Source organism: Photinus pyralis, unplaced genomic scaffold (assembly GCF_008802855.1).
Source record: "Photinus pyralis isolate 1611_PpyrPB1 unplaced genomic scaffold, Ppyr1.3 Ppyr1.4_LG3b, whole genome shotgun sequence".
Taxonomy (NCBI): Eukaryota; Metazoa; Arthropoda; class Insecta; order Coleoptera; family Lampyridae; genus Photinus; species Photinus pyralis.
The window spans coordinates 26,090,124-26,106,950 of record NW_022170510.1 but is presented as its reverse complement, the minus strand read 5'-3'; the positions used below and the strand labels follow the sequence as shown (position 1 = coordinate 26,106,950).

The window sequence follows — 16,827 nt, the reverse complement described above, 5'->3', positions numbered from 1 at the left end:
TTTTAAATCCAGAATTTAATTTTCTTTGAAAATATACGAGAATACATAGGGTTTCCCATTTAAAAAATATTGTGTTAAGTATCCAGACGCTTTTTTAACTTGTCTAATACCATCCTGAGCAAGCTCGATGATGAGGTTAGCAACAGTACGAACTTTACTTAGTACACACTGTATAGTACCGTCATTAGAAGGTATAAAAACGATTAAACAAACGTTAGTTATTTAAAACAAATATGTGAAGGAATAAAAAAATGGCATAATTATATGTCTCAAAAAGCAATTTTTCAACAACATTCCTAGAACATAATTTCAGTAGCATAGAATACAAAACGCCAAAATTTTACTAAACAAATAAAATGGTGGTGCTAGAAAAAATTGCTATAACATTTTTGGTGCTAAATCTGATGATCGTATTCAATGGTGGTGCTAGAGTTAGCATAGCACCCCCGAAAGTCAAGGGTTTTTCTTGCAAAATCTATAATGGGGCTAGCTGAACTCAAAGTTTTTCGCCGGAAATTTAAAATGGTGGTGCTAAGGTAACGGACCCCGTGGGATAACGCTTTACGTACTTCTGGTATTTCGCAGCTCGTGCTACGCACTCGTTAAGCACATCTTCGCATACGTACGTTGATAACCTCTTATCTCATTAATATCGTAAATAATTATACGCAATTTCATGTGACTTTGATTGTTGGAAGGACGTTATTTGATTTGAATTCGGGTCATGCACACTTGAAGAACTAAGTCGGTGGTTCTCAAACTTTCATAATTACCGATTGACTCAAACCATTTGGCGGCCCACTTCCTTTCGTTGCTATATGCAATGGTAGGTCAGTGTGACGATTCGCTCTCGTCCAAAAAAGCTCACTGGAGAGCGAGAAGATCGTCTAATTACCTCGAGGATGTGGATAAATCGTATAAAATCTTGGTGCAATAATTTTATTATTTTTTTTTTATAAATTTTTCCCTGTATTTCAATTTCATGCGCATCCCCTCACCCCCCTACAAAATTAACGCGCTCCTCTTTGAGAAACACTGAATTAAAATAGGAATTTTCTTGAAGACTATCTTCAGTTTAAATAGAGTGTATTGATAACCCTTGATAATGACAACTGTAACGACATCACAATAATACCAGTGTGTAACCGTGTCGCTATAGACAGAAAAATGCGTATCCCACCATATTTAGTGCTCATTTTATCATTCTTCCAAGTAAGTCCATTAAACGCACGGTAGCATTATTACACCGTCACTTTTTTCCAGTTTTCTGCATCCAACGACCAGCAGGATTGCTTAAAAGAGACTGAAACTGCTTACGAAACCCTGCACAAAGAGTTTCAGGGCTTTCCAACGTCGTACGACAACGACGTCGTGGGAAAGTTTTTCGCTTGCCTTTGGAAGAAAAATGGCGTAATGAACGGCGAGGGAATTGTCAACAAAGACGCGTTCATCGATTACTTTACGGCATTGGCTCACAATAACAGAGATGACACGGTCAGACTTGTTCGCGAGGAGCTTCCTAGTTTCGCACAAAATGAACAAGTGGACGCTATACGTCTTGTTAACGGCGTTAAATTAGGATTTCTCGGTCTTACTTCCGCCGATCAACAACGTAAGGACGTTTTGAAAATCATAATGACGTAAACACCGTATAATACGTCATTGCACGGTGGGATACCTACAAATTTTCACCGATTTGGCTGAAGCCTCCACTTGGTATACCAAAAATGTGACATTCTACTTTCAAATAAATTTTAAACAAATTTATTTTTATTTATTTATTTTTTTATTTTAGACACTTAAATATTGGTCTTCAAATACTTGTGAAATGTTCCCCGGGTTGAAAATGTTAGAAAAGCAATCTAAAAAATATAAAAATTTTATCATTGAAATTTATACAGTGTTATTCACTTAGAAGTAGACATAGGGATTTCCTATGTCCACTTTTAAATGACAATACTCTCCTGAAAGCCGCCTAATTTTATGCAACCAAAATAACATGCATACGCTTTTGCAGTGTTATTCTAGATTTTAACAAAAACGACAGTAAATAGTATTTATAATGAAGAGATATTAAATTCGGCCGCTATTTCCCTTAAGTTTCTTATGGGATTCTCTTTCACAAAAATTAAAATATTTCATATCCTCCGTTAAAATTGAGGGTTATTTACGGTGTCTTATGTGGATCGCATTTAAACAACCACTAATTTAAAAGTAATCAAGAGAGAAAATAAGTGCCTTACGCTCCTTAAACTGTTACCGGCACTATACCAATTGACAATATCAACTTTTTCTCCAGTTGAATACATTAGAAAACAAAAATACGGTAGCCAATTAATTAATATAACAGCCAGATCTTCATTTGTTTTAAAAAGTTATTTTGATTGCATAAAATTAGGCGTCCTTCAGAAAAGTTTTCGTCATTTCAAACTAAACATAGTGTAAACAATACACAAATCCCTATGTCTACTTCTAAATGAATATCGCTGTATATAGTTGTCACATTATGAAATTTGAACTTGAACTGAAATACGTTAATAGATATTCTATTGATTAAACACAGTCCATATTCGAATAGAAGGCCTAGAACACTTTAGAAAGTGCCTAAGTATACAATCCTTAACAAGTTTTTTAATGCTTTGGAAGGAACCCAAGGATTTGGAACAAGGTCAAACCGTTTTGCAAAAACATTAGAATATCCTAGAAGGCGTTTATGCATATCCAGGAGGAGCTTTTAGAAGACTTTAACACTATCGGCCCATAGTACTGGAAGTCTTACAAAAGTGCCCTGCGTACGTGAGTTCACAAAGCCTTAAGGAACATAGGGCTCCTGAGAAAGCGACGTGAATATTCGCAAGGACGAATTTTTAAGTCTTTGATTGCATTGGAAAGCATTGAAAAAGCTGTTCAAGTTGTAACAAAATAAGGAATAATGCATTCAAGAGAAACTGAAAGGGACTGTTGATCTACCCAAAGTTTTCTCAGGAATTCGATCTACCGTTTTATAACTAAAACCGAAACGGCGTGTTTCTCTTTAATAATGGATGTTGACATTTATGGCTGGGTGCCGAAACTTTCTAAAATTGTCCTAATATTTATACGGAGTTTGTATCGATCCAATTTATATTCAAATTCAATAGTGTTATACAATCGCGTTGGAAGTTAGAGAACACCTGTGAACTTTCTTTGAGTTGTAAACAAAGTCGAATATTGAGCGAACGTCGACACGCGTTGGAATGCATGTATAGGATTATTAATCTTGTTGAACACAAAAATGTAAATTCTTCTCAATTTAAATAATAATTCATTACTTTTGCTTATTAATGGTGCACCCTTATAATTTTACGTAATATTATATTATACTCTTTGTAATAGTCCGTAAAGAGGTGGCGATATTAGACTTAGTATCGGTAAGTCCCGGGAAAGGGTTAAATTTTTGGGATTTTGTATATATGATCGTTATGTTAATTTGCTTAGTTTAGAGAATGCCTTGTAATAACTCAAGTCCAGTCGAGAAGCGAGCGCGCAATTCGAACACCAAAAATCAAACCTGACTGAAACCCCACTGTTCATTATCGCCAAGTAACAAACCTGTCTAGCGATAGGACCTAGGTTACCTTGTGAAACGAGGTGGCCGAGGTTAAAAATGTTTCAAATTCGAATACAAACAAGAGTTACCCTCTGAAAAAACGAGAGTAGCTCTAGGGTCTTCATTGATTACAACATTTATTTATCTCCCTCATAATCGTGACTTTACATTTGATATTTAAAATAGTATGCCACCATCTTTAACGGAAATGAAAGTAGTTACTAAGGCTGCTACGTATAGTATAGTTTAGTCATAATAAAAAGCTGCAAGGGAGGGCAACATGCTAATAAAATATTAGCATAATTTGTACTGGAGCATAAAAGCGAAAGGGGAAAGGAGTGGAAATCCAACATTCAATCTTGACGTCCTGCAGCTCTCGGACTGCGTTCCATAGCCTTTTATTTTGGGCTCAAAAATAACTTAGGCTAATTAATAAAAGATTATAGAAATAAAAGAACAAATACAACAAATACTTTACGCCCCCACATAAAACAAACAGAAACTCCCACCCTTCACACAAGCCGATAACAAAAATCATAATTGAATTTTTGAAATCACTTTCCTGTGTATTGTTAAAATTTAAAATACGCGTTGAAAGTTCCATAGAACTCTAAGTGCGTACACAAAATCTGTAAGTTCAATAAACACCCTGTATATTAATCTTCAACCTCCCGCTAACCAATCATATATAACTCTGAATTCAAAACAGAATATTAGTTAAGTTAAAGGAAAATTCCACCAAATCAAAATGATTGCACAGGATTATAAACGTAATTGAAGCTACGTCCCTACATGAGAAAGCATTATGGATCTAGCTACCCCTAAATGACAAACTCATTTACAAGCATTGCGCAACCTTAGACAAAAGCCCTGCAAATTCAAATTTATAATATAAAGCACCTACTACACCCTACCTATATAGTGATACCATTACATAGAAAATAAGGGAAACATTTACCTAGTTTCGGGAATCACTCACGCGTACACACTCGCGAACTCATTGAATAATTAGGATTGTTAGATTCGTGTCAAGTGGCGTTGCGTAACTGCGCCCTTCGCCAAAAGAGGGAATGGGTCATATTCACAACTTTGTAACGTTTTTTTTTAAATTGTTATGTTCCCTTTAGTAACAGTTACGCCATCTGTATACTTTCTCTATAAATTCGCTGTGGCTTACACTATCGCCATAGATTTTCTCATAGTTTTCTTTATTCTACCGCTAGAGGTCATACAAGTTAACTATTTTAAAGTTGTTGCCTACTCTTCTTAACGCTTGTTTGCGCACTAGAACAGATTCAATCGTTACTTGTAAAAGAACACGCCGCCATTTAAGTTTTGCTGTGACATTTTCCTTCGCATGTTTGCTGATATATCTACTTCATCAAAACGCTTTTTGCTGATTTTTCTACAAGTTAAACCGTTTTACGACATGTATTAACAATTGCGTAATAACCTTGACTTCGAATAATGATTTTAGGCTTTTGTTTTCTGGTTCATTCTCTTGTCTTCCTGTTACTTCGTTGTTGTCTACCTGAATATTGCTATCTACATCGACATTCTTTTGTGAAATATCGATCTACCCGGCTTTTGGATTGCATCACCTATTGGAAAATTATTTAATACCTTCTTTAAGTTTAAATTAACGTTAACGATTAGTTTTGTATATTACCGACAGGTCGTTGTTAATCAAAATTTTGCTTTTGCTCTCTAACGTAAACTGAATTATTGTTTACGATTGAGTGACGATTTTTCAGTATTCGAGTTACTCGACGTGTCGAACGTTAGATTTTTCTCGCACTTATATGCTCTCTTTTGTTTTGTGTTTTTATCTGAATGTAGATTATTGGCAGAGAGCGCCCTTCTGAATTCAGACGGCTGCGGTCGGGGATTCAAGGGTTTTATTTCGACGTTACTCATCCGTGAGATTAACGTTTGTGCATAAAGGTTTCGATATAAATAAAGGCAATAAAATAAAATAAAATAATTCGATAATTGTTTTGTGACTACGAGCTGGTATTACGATTTGACATATTTTTGAATTAAATTGCAATAGATTTCAGTTATCATTTTACCACGGTTAGTGTTTATGTTCAACCCATTCAGTTTCTTTACCTTTATCAGGAACAGAACAAAAATAATTTAGTCTACATTGTCTCAGTAAGTATTTTTGTAAGTATTCCTTTCCCTAGGTTGAAATAATGCCGACAATGAGAGCGAGCCACCCTGTATTTGAAAATTTACGTGCTGTAAACGTAATTAGGTTTAGCATTGAAAGTTTCAGGCAGAATATCCTGTAGCATGTTTTAATTTATTTGTTTAGGGACACTTTATCAAATGGACACAGAATTTCAGATTTTATTTAATGGTTATTGTAATGTTTAGATTTTTGTATTGTAAATTGTGTATTTGTGTTAGTAATTTAAGGGTGGTTATTGTAATTTAATGAGTGTATGAATTCAAAGAATAAGGAAACATTTAAAATTTAAAAATCGACGTAAGAAAGAAGTTTTATCGGGGCACGTGTGTAAAAGCTGTTATCGGGCAAATTCATTGGTTGGTTTTCCATACATTTGTTTATTTATTTATTTATTATTTATTTCGGCCTCGGCCTAAAATACTAATTGTAGTATAAATATATCTTAACTTGAATATAGAAATGGTACCGGGATCCCACGTCGTGGGTAAGAAGATTTAAGTTTTCTTACAGAAGACAAAATCTCTTCTGAAGGGCGCCTAATTTTATGCATCCAAAATCTCTTCTTAAAACAAATGAACATCAGGTTGTCATATTAATTATTTTTTGAAATTGTTGCTTTGGCTTAACAAAAAATAAATCTCTTGCGCTCCTTAAACTATCACCGGCACTACCAATTGACAATATCCACTTTTTTCAGTTGAATACATCCCGCACTAACGAAAAATACGGAAGCCAACGAAGCGACATTCAAATTAATTAATATGACAGTCAGATTTTCATTTGTTTTAAAAACTTATTTTGGTTGCATAAAATTAGGCGCCCTTCAGAAGTGATTTTGTCATTTAAAAGTAGACATAGGGAAAACAATACACATAAATCCCTATGTCTACTTCTCAATAAATAGCGCTGTATAGGTATACTATTGAGCCACAATTACTTTGGACGCTATTTGCATTCTACAATGGGACAACTACGATAAGGCAATTGTTTATAAATACCTCGATTGTTTATGCTCGATGAGCTTTCGTGTATTCTTTAATGGGGATGATACTTGGTTCACGGTAAAATTTTCGTTCCGCTAGGTATCGCAGCGAAGCCAACGCACGGTTCGACTCCACAAGACAACTACCGTAGGTTCAGCGTCTGAGATGCATGTCGAACCGCTTAACTTACTAACACGAGTTCACTTATATTTATACCCCTTCTCTCAGTATCTGCTGTAACAAAGTCTTGTTTTTAATGTGGAAGATGAATAAACAAACAGACTCAATCAAATGATAATTTTCTATTTATATTAATTATGTTCCACATTGCAGCTCCGTTTTTATTTAGTCCGGACCGTTGGTCTTGGCTTTAGAGCCCTAATCAATCAGTAATTTTATATGACGACTTCCCCAATTTTGGCTTGGATTATTATCGTCCTGTTGATTGACTGATACAAATTGTAAGCACTGGTGGTTGCTTAGTGCTCAAAATCATAAAGGACGGTCTCCTTTTCCTGGATGCTCTTCTTCCTCATTCTCAGGATCTATGTAAACGAAATTCTACTTCTTACATGGGTTACTATTTGTGTGTCCGCTCTTTTCTGTGACCGTTTACACCCTTTACCCTACACCTTTTGCCGTAGTGTCCCCGGTTACCGCACGTGAAACAAACGGCGTCTCTGGCCGGGCAGTTACTATCAGTTCCCAAAATTTCCAAGTCGGTCTAGTTTATGAAAAACCACAGACCTCTAAGATTGCTCTAAAGGATCCCTAACATAGTTAGGATTACTGGTAGCAATCACAATCCTAATCTACAAACGAATCCTAAAATTTAAACAGGATTCGCCAGAATGTATAATATCACCAAGAATTATCTACAATAAGTAAGCTTCGATCGAGTCCTGGGTATACTATCCTGTGAAAGTTCCTAGGTGCTATCAGGTTCCCAAATTTTCGAAATCTTAATCAACGCTCATTAAGTTGCCTATTTTTAGACATATATTATCTTATTATTCCCAAAGTTCTCGATATCTCAGATTGCAAAATTTCGAACTTTCATATTTTCCAGACGATTAATTTGAAAGTTTCCTACCTTCTACCACAGGGTTTTAATATTAAGAAACACTTTTAGTGTTAGTGGTGATCTGATTGATCGTGGAGAAAAGCCGATTCTTCTTCTAAAGAGCACCTTTAATTTGAATGTGATACACTTAGACCTAGTAGAGCGACATTTAATGATAACCCTACAGTTTTGATAAAAAGTCTTTAAATACGAACATCAAATTCCAATTATAGCAGTTATCAACATGACTAAACTACTATACCTAGTGTTCATACTATCGATCTTCCATGTAAGTAAAATTACATACGCTATACCACCACAATACCTTTAGATTTTCCAGTTTTCTGCAGCCAACAACCAACAAGACTGCTTAAAAGAGACAGACACCGCTTACGAAAACTTACACAAGGCTTTTGATGAATTTCAAATCTCTATCGAAATCTGACACTGACCGAGACTGCGAGAAATGAAATAGCCAGGCTGGCCCAATCTGGCATCTTTAACTTAAATTTTGAAGGAAATGAACAAGTAGACGCCATTCGTCTGGTAAACAACATTAAACAGGGATTTTTGGTATTACTTTTGCTGATAGAGAAAAAGGTAAAGACATTTTGGAAATCATCATGGAATAAACTGTGTTTGTTATACGCGAGTACAGGTTAATATACAGTGTGTCTATTTGAGTTTTCTTTAGTGATGGTATATACAGATGTTGAGCGTACTAGTCACACTACACTTATTTTTTGAGAAATAAAAAATAATTTTTAAAAAATCCTCATAACTGAAAATCTGAAAACTACACTGGCTATACAAAGGCTCAAATGCTTTAAATAAGTTAGTTAAGTAAAGCCAAAATGTGCCTTAAACTTGGTGCTGTAAGAAACAGACCTATCATTTTAGGGCAGCTGTCAGTAGGGCCCTTGAGCCTTCAACCATTGTGCATTTCAACCCCTAATACAAATCTGCGTTCTTATAGTTAATAGGTTCGAAGTACTCCCATGTATTCGTTTGCATTTAAGTACTTAGTCAAGGAAAAAGAAGTGAGAATAATCTCACCTCCTCACTTCACACTTATCGGGAAACATACTATGGCATAGAAAACCAATATATTATTATTATTAATATGGGTTGAGTGTTGTATTGTTTAAATGCAAATACGAATCCGTAAAAACGTTTGAATGGAGCCACAACCGACATCAGAGAGAGAAAGAGAAAACCGCTCCAAAGATAATATGGTAAAGTCAAAACACTAATCCCTTTATCAGATAGATGCGTAGTCAGAAAAGTAATAATGTCCCAAAAGAAATATTTGCATGTAACCAATGCCATAGAAAACACTGCACGACCTCGGGCGGCGACATAAAGAACTAAAGCAATAAGAAATATATACTAACAACTTTACTAGAATAATTAACTTACCTCTAAAACTAGTGTATTACAAAGAAGATGGCATAAGAATATCAAATAGAAACGAGAGTACATTTATTGGGAAAAATATTCAAGCAGGAAACAAACCGTTACAATTTGAAAAATTGAAAATTTCTCTATTTGTACGATACGGACGGCGGGACATATTTTGTACACATAATCATAGCGCATGTCATCGCTCCGGGTGGGGAAATACAAGGACTGGAGATTACGACGGGGGTTCCTCAAGGGTCGGTCCTAGTACCTACTCTGTGAAACACGGTGTACGACGGGTTTGCCGACGATTTCACAGTTATAGCGCGCGATCTCAAAGTGAGGATGGCGGTGGCGCGAATGAAAGGTGCTGCCGCAGAAACAGCTAACTGGATGAAGAGCAGGCAGCCGGATAAAAAATCAGGTTCGCCATTTTGACAGGCAGGAAAAGGTTGGAGGCGGTAGGCGTTGACATACTGAGCGAGGAAACCAGGGCCGAGAAATCCAATAAGATCTTTGGCGTGGTTATCGACAGAAGCTTGACGTTTGTCGATCAAGTCTGCCATGTTACGTAAGTCGGTAATGACACAGTGCCGAACGAGGGGGGGGGGCAACGCTAGACAAGGACATCACTTCAATCTTTATGAATAAGTTGCTACGTCGCGGCTATCGGACTGCTACAAAGGACGACGTTTTGGTGATCGCCGACATTGCACCGGCGAGGATCATGGTGGGGGGGGGGGGGGGGGGCAGAGCTAAGAAGTGGAGTAGGTCCCGAAAGCTGGAGGAATGGGAAGTACCTTGATTACGAGTGTGCGCCGGGAGTGGGTTGGGCGCATGCATAGGGAGGTGAACCACCTGCTTACCAGACACCAATATCAACCCAGGGTTGACAAAACGAAAAACCCATTTAAAAAACCCACAGGGTTTTTGTGTCAAAAACCCACTCAACGACCTATACAAAAACCCAACCCAAAAACCCATACAAAAGCCCAAAGAATTTGAGACACAGAATGAGACAAAATCGAGACAGTTTTTATATAGTATTTAACAACAAAATATAATGTAGTTTACTTGGAAACAGACAGGCACTGATAGATCAGTCTTTATATTCTTATTCCTAGTTTCAAAAAAAATTTCCATTAAAATAAAAAATACAAAACGGCTTATTCATTAGGAACAAAATAAAATAAAAATTATAATTAAAAACTTAAAACAACTTTTTCTCTTTTTTAAAGTGGCTCATTTTTATTATTTTTACAAGCTTTTCTACTTTATCGGGCAGTATTAAGTTCAAAATTAATGTTATTTTTCTATAATTTGAGGTTAGAGTTCCGAAAATTCGACAAATACCCAAAAATTACCCAATTACCCCAGAAAAACACAAAAACCCAACACAACTACCCAAAACCCCACCCAAAGCATACAAAAACCTAGATTTTTGCCAACCCTGTATCAACCTGTTTCTAAAAGATCCGAAATGCTAGAATCCTTAGTGCGTATCGAAACCATCTTTAGGGAGATGGTTGTAGAACCTTCCCCATGGTGCTACGTGTCACGATGGTCAAGAGGTAGACGAAACTGCAGGGAGGCTGACAGGGTTGGCCCGTGGTCCGAACCACGTATGCCTTAAACGGGGGGTTGCTTATTGCTCGAGCCGTTGTAACATCCTGATGGTGTGAAAGACTGCACACGCTAAAAAAAGTGTGCACATTGAGGCGTTGAGCAAGATATCCTTGCACAAACGCCAAGAATCCCAAAAAATAAAGCTCCCGGACTGGAAGAAATTCACGGAAACGCACTAAGAACGTTGCTGAAGACTCTTTCTGATATTCTCGTCGAACTATTCAATTGCTGTAAAACTAGCAAACCTACATCTGTTCTAAAACTAGGTAAGAAGGATCTCGCCAATTCCAACTCGTACGGACCGATAACTTTATTAAAGCTATTCAAGAGAATTCTCCTCCAAAGACTGTATGACGAATTCCCACCTAAACACTTTTTAAATTCCCATCAATATGGCTTTATTTCCGGGCGAAAGTCAACCGACTGTGTGCAAAAACTAGTAAATAACATCAGGACGAATGCGCATCGATATTTGATGGCGGTTTTCGGTAAAATTACCGGAGCATTAAATGATCGAAATTTGTAACGAATGCTCTCGTCATTCGTAGCTATCTTTCGGATCGTTCGATCCGTTTTCCTTCGAGAGCCTTGAAGATGTCCGCCTCTAGTTTGTTAGTAAAAGTTGCCACTAAGGTTCGGTCTTTGGTCCTACGCTTTGGAAGCTCTCCTCGGACAACACCTACCGCACCCCTACGTAGACATTTTCGCATTTGCTGATGTCCGGTAGCAACAGGCTCGACCTGGAGGCAAGAACATGCTTATGCCTCCAACGACTGACGGACTGGGCCGGTAGCAACAAACTGTCGTCTTAATAGACAAGACGAAGTACATGGTTTTTGGATCCAAACCACAAAGAAATCCGACAATTCAACTATGGAACCGGTCAATCCGCGGAGTTTTCGAATTCAAGTACCTGATACTGTTATTAGGTCACAAGCTCTCCTTCGTCAAGCATTACTCTCAAGTAGTAAAAAAACGTAAAATCTTCCTTCATCTAATTTACGAATACTCATGCCTAAAATGGAATCTCCCCAACCCAAATAACACAAGTACGTGCATCGCAAATACATAGTACGTACCCCGCTGGATTTAGGGACGTACATTTCACGTACAGTTACGGTTCATGTATGTAAATTTCACGTACATGGTACGTTATTTTTGCACTACTTTGTACATGATAGGTACGTACTTTTTAGTAGCAAATATAACGTACCATGTACCTACGAAAAATGTACGTACATGAACCGTTAGTGTACGTGAAATGTACGTCCGTAAATCCAGCGTTGTACGTACTATGTACTTGCAATGTACGTAGTTGTGTTATTTGGGAAGTAGCCGTGTGATTCAGTCAACTTTCTATTAAACAACGCGTGATTGTATACCTAACATTATATTATTATTTCACGCTAAATGAATCAGGGCACAAAATACTATACTATCACCCCTTTTATACCAATGGGTAATGACAAACGCGTACCGTCTAGCATCTAGCTACAGAAATTAGAAAACTAAATGATCACCAATTGACCGAAATTGCCGGCGTACCATGTACGTATTTTGTACGTTGTAGAATACTTTGTGATCGTGTGTACATCAGACGTACATATTGGCCCCATGGATGTCCGTATGTAAAATGGAACAAAAATGTACGTACAGTGGAAAATAAGTGCTATATGGGAAGAAGTCACAACTAAGCAAAGTTTGAACCGAATTGGTCCAAGCGTTTACCAACTATAGTGTTCACAGACAGACAGACACCATCAACTCCACCATAGTTGCTCTAGATCAGTGATTCCCAAACTGGGGAGCGCGCCTCCTGAAGGGGCGCGAAGCTTTGTTAAGGGGGAGCGCGAGATCCCTGATTTGATTTGAGGCAAATTTACCTTTAAAATACTTATATTAGGTATTTTTATGTAAAATTGTACAGAGTGAGCAACAAAGATTGAAGCGTGCCGCTTCAGCTAAATTGGCAATGTGCCGCTCATAGCATATGCTGATTTGATACAAGATACGAAATACGAATAGACGCACGTCACTGTGACAGCGCAGAACGTCATTTTCGTATACAACTCCATACAAAGAAGGTAGTTTTTATATTAATAGGAACAAGCGGTGATGACGCACGCTTCAATCATTGTTGCTCACACTGTATTTGACCCATTCTTCTTGATTGAAAAACATAATATTTTATGAGCCATAACAACTTTTTTAGCACCGCCAGAAAGTTGAGAAAAATTCACCAAGGTTTTGTTATATATCAAGGTAGAGAAGTCCACTATTATTGCCTGAGCACCAAGATTACATCTCGAGGCGCTTGCGCCGAGGGGTGTAAGGTGCGAAGGCAATAATAGACTTCTCTACCGTGGTATATATACTATTTTTTTCACTACTAGCACTTGAAATCCTCTAAATTAACATATTATATTGATAAGAGAGTTAACGGTTGGACAGAATTGTTTGTTTCTTAATTTAACATGTCAATCAAGTACGTGGAAGTACAAGTCAAACAGGCCGTATTTTGTTCTGTCATTGAGATTTTTCAAAGAGTAATTTCGTTCGAATTTTTTCAAAATGTGATAATTTTAGGTATGTAATTTCTCTGGAAATTGCGAATGGTGGCAATTATTCGTTTTAGAGAACTTGTCTAAACGTTCATTGAGCGAAATTTCGGGTTGTGTTTTCTAAAAGTGACAGCGTGACAGTTCTCATTATTGACTACTAGTTAATAATAAAAAATTATTAACCACTTTGAACAAATGCCGAGAAAGCCTACTTTACAAGTGGAAAAAAAGTTAATAATCATGTCATCAGACGCTAGTAGTGAAAAAAATAATTTTTTCTACAACTGTCAAAAAAACCTGTCATTTTCTGACGGATTTCGAAACACGAAGTACTAGATTTTTAAACGGTTAATTAATAAGTAAGGTTGCTCTTGACAACGTGCGCGAAATCGTCAACAGTGAAAAAAAGTATTTCGCGCACGGGACAAAGTTAAACTTAAACAGCAATTTAATTAACAATCGGTTCAGTTGTAGAAAAAATATTGTATATAACGCTAGCGCGAAGTTATTTCGCGCATTTGACTGATATTTTGACTCGGCTTCGCCTCGTCAAAATACCTTCAGTCTCAATGCGCGAAATTGAACTTCGCGCTCTTGTTATATAAATAACTATTTTCTATTTCGGTGTTACAATGAGAATTTTGTGCAACTGTTTTCGGCAAAAACAGTGTTTCAATGAGTTCCATTGTAACATTGTTTTTGGTAACTTTTCATCTCTAAGTTGGCAGTTCGCCAAGACGTCAACGTCAAATCATCAGATGTGAAATCAAATTACGTACGTAAAATGAATGTGTTTTCCTTGATTTTTGGTACACGAAGAACTTAATACATTCCAAATCAGCAGTTTAGACATCCACCATAAATAAATGTATCTACGAGTAAAAAATTACACATTCACGGAATTTAAAGTTTCCAAATGTCAGTGTTGTGTTTATCTACGCTGCCAACTTAAAATTTGTCAACGTAAATGGTGTTGCCAACTTAAGACATATTAATTCTAAAGTTTCCTGTAGTTTTTGATATTACTTTTTAATTAAATTAAAGCCCCGAAATAGAAAAAATAGTATGAAAAACACGTGTTACAATGCTTTATTGTAATACTCCTATCTTGTGGACACTCGTGGCTCCGCTTCGCTACGCCACTCGTGCCACAAGATAGTCGTATTACAATAGGTCGCATTGTAACACTTGTCTTTCAATATACTAATTTTGATATCTTTGAAAATAAATTGACGCCAACGTATTCTCGAAAATGGCATTCTTCGGTTTTTTAGCCACAACTTCGCCTATTGGTGGACCTACAAGACTCTTTGAAACGGAAAATTAATCACCATACAATTCTGCATAACTTTGCCCATTCAAAAGGCTTTGTATCTCTAGCGGTTTCCGAGTCCCTATAATGAAAATGAAAAAAAACTAACCCTGTAATTTTTTTAATAAATACGTTTGTAGTAACAGCAGTTTTTTTTAATCGAGTGGGGGGGGGGGCGTGTGAGCAATTTTAGTTTTTCGAAAGGGGGCGACATGGAAATAAGTTTGGGAACCACTGCTCTAGATGTATGTAACGTTAGATCACTTGCTCAAAGAAAACCTTCAAGTCTAATTTTCGCCCTAAACTTAAAATGCATGTTACCTTAGCAAAAGGTCCAAACTCGGCGCGTAGAAGGTACATAGTGGTCTGATTGGCGAAAGTTAAATTTGAGGCCAAGTTCAATGATATCCAACGTATAAATGAATTTAACTGGGTTGCGGACACCACGAAATACCTACGTATCAAATTTAGTGCCAGTCGGTCAGGTCGGTAAGCACGTCGCATGCGTGTCATTCAGTAGACCAAATATGCTAAAAATGGCCATGGTAGCAGTAATTTTCTTATCAATGTTGGCGGTAAGTATAATTGAATTATACGAAATTGCTATACTTAAATGTATATTTTAGTCCGCAATGTCACACGGTCAAGAGCAATGTCTTAGAGAAACAAAAACCGATTACGAAACCCTTCACAAAGAATTCCACACCTTCCAAACGTCCAAAAGAAATGTAATTATTGGAAAGTTTTTCGCGTGCCTTTGGAAGAGGCAAGGTCTAATGGACGCGGATGGATCCGTGATCGTTGACAAATTTCCAGAATATTTTGCCACATTGGTTTCCAGGTATCGTAATTTGCCAATAACGGAGCAACGGAAAGCAGAAATCAATAGATTGATTGAGAATGGCTTGTTCGATTTGAACTTCGAGGGCGACCAAGAAAGAGATGCCATTCAGTTGGTGAACAATATTAAATATGGTTTTTTTGGTATTACTTTCGCCGATAGGGAGCCAGGCAGAGATCTTTTGGAGATCATCATGGAATAGCGCTTAATCATTGTTATGTACCTACTAATATTATAACAATAAATTAACTTGTAACAAATATAGCATACGAGCTTCTACGGAAAATTTAATCAGTTTTTCCTTGGGCGATGATAAACATAATACTGAAAACAGAATTGGAAAATTCGAAACCGTTCGAGAGTTATCATTTACACAGACGGGCGGACGGAAAGTCGTTAATACTCCCTTAGTAATAATTTACACCCCCAACTGACTCGTTTTCCAACAAATTATAATCTATGTAAAATTGCTCCTCCATAAAATAGGACGGGGTAGTCAAAAGATTAGAGAACTAGACAAAAAGTATAAAACTTATATTTTAAGTGTTATTTATGACAATTTTATTATAGGTAGATGAAGTGATAGTCAAATGTGATACCTTTTTCCAGAGAATTAAATTAATTTTTTTGGACTTGTAGTAACTTTTATTTAATTCAATTCTCAATTCGCTTTAATACTCCTTACGCGATCTGTTTATTTCCCCTGTAAGTTCGTGTAAGTTATATCGTTGCCATTGATGTCATTTAGTAGTTCACTTTCTACCGCTAGAGGTCACGCATAGTATCAATTTCTTACAGTGACTCTATAGAGACAACGTGCTGTTACGATGGTGTTATTTTCTATTGGTAATTGGTGTTGAAGTACGATCATAAAATATTTTATAAATTATAAAGTGTGTTGATGTTAAAATAAATATATGATGAATATTGAATGACATTTATGAACTTCTTTATTTTTCTATTATTTTGAAGCTCAAGACGTTTTATTAATGTTCTAACATTAATCTTTCAACATTATGTAATTTGTATTTTATATTTAAAAAACTGTGTATTCCCTATTTTGAACTTAGAAGTAAGTTTTGATGTAGTATTCTTTATATGAATTTATAAATATTTTTAATCGAGGGGAGGTGTTGAAGTACGATCATAAAATATTTTATAAATTATAAAGTGTGTTGATGTTAAAATAAATATATGATGAATATTGAATGACATTTATGAACTTCTTTATTTTTCTATTATTTTGAAGCTCAA

General features: G+C 36.4%; 2 protein-coding genes and 1 long non-coding RNA gene across 3 annotated transcripts; all 3 read left to right on the top strand.

The window, feature by feature from the left end:
- The first annotated feature begins 1,055 nt into the window (after positions 1–1,055).
- Positions 1,056–1,767, top strand: LOC116166957. Its single transcript, XM_031482179.1, has 2 exons — positions 1,056–1,212; positions 1,264–1,767. Exons 1-2 carry the CDS (start codon positions 1,168–1,170, stop codon positions 1,642–1,644), a joined length of 426 nt encoding a protein of 141 aa, XP_031338039.1. The 5' UTR covers positions 1,056–1,167; the 3' UTR covers positions 1,645–1,767.
- A 6,140-nt stretch (positions 1,768–7,907) lies between these two features.
- LOC116167319 lies at positions 7,908–8,515 on the top strand. Its single transcript, XR_004144502.1, has 2 exons — positions 7,908–8,121; positions 8,173–8,515. It is a non-coding gene; the product is annotated as an uncharacterized LOC116167319 (long non-coding RNA).
- Positions 8,516–15,199: 6,684 nt separating this feature from the next.
- Positions 15,200–15,833, top strand: LOC116167352. The gene is made up of 2 exons (XM_031482699.1): positions 15,200–15,307; positions 15,359–15,833. Exons 1-2 carry the CDS (start codon positions 15,260–15,262, stop codon positions 15,773–15,775), a joined length of 465 nt encoding a protein of 154 aa, XP_031338559.1. The 5' UTR covers positions 15,200–15,259; the 3' UTR covers positions 15,776–15,833.
- The last annotated feature ends 994 nt before the right edge of the window (positions 15,834–16,827 follow it).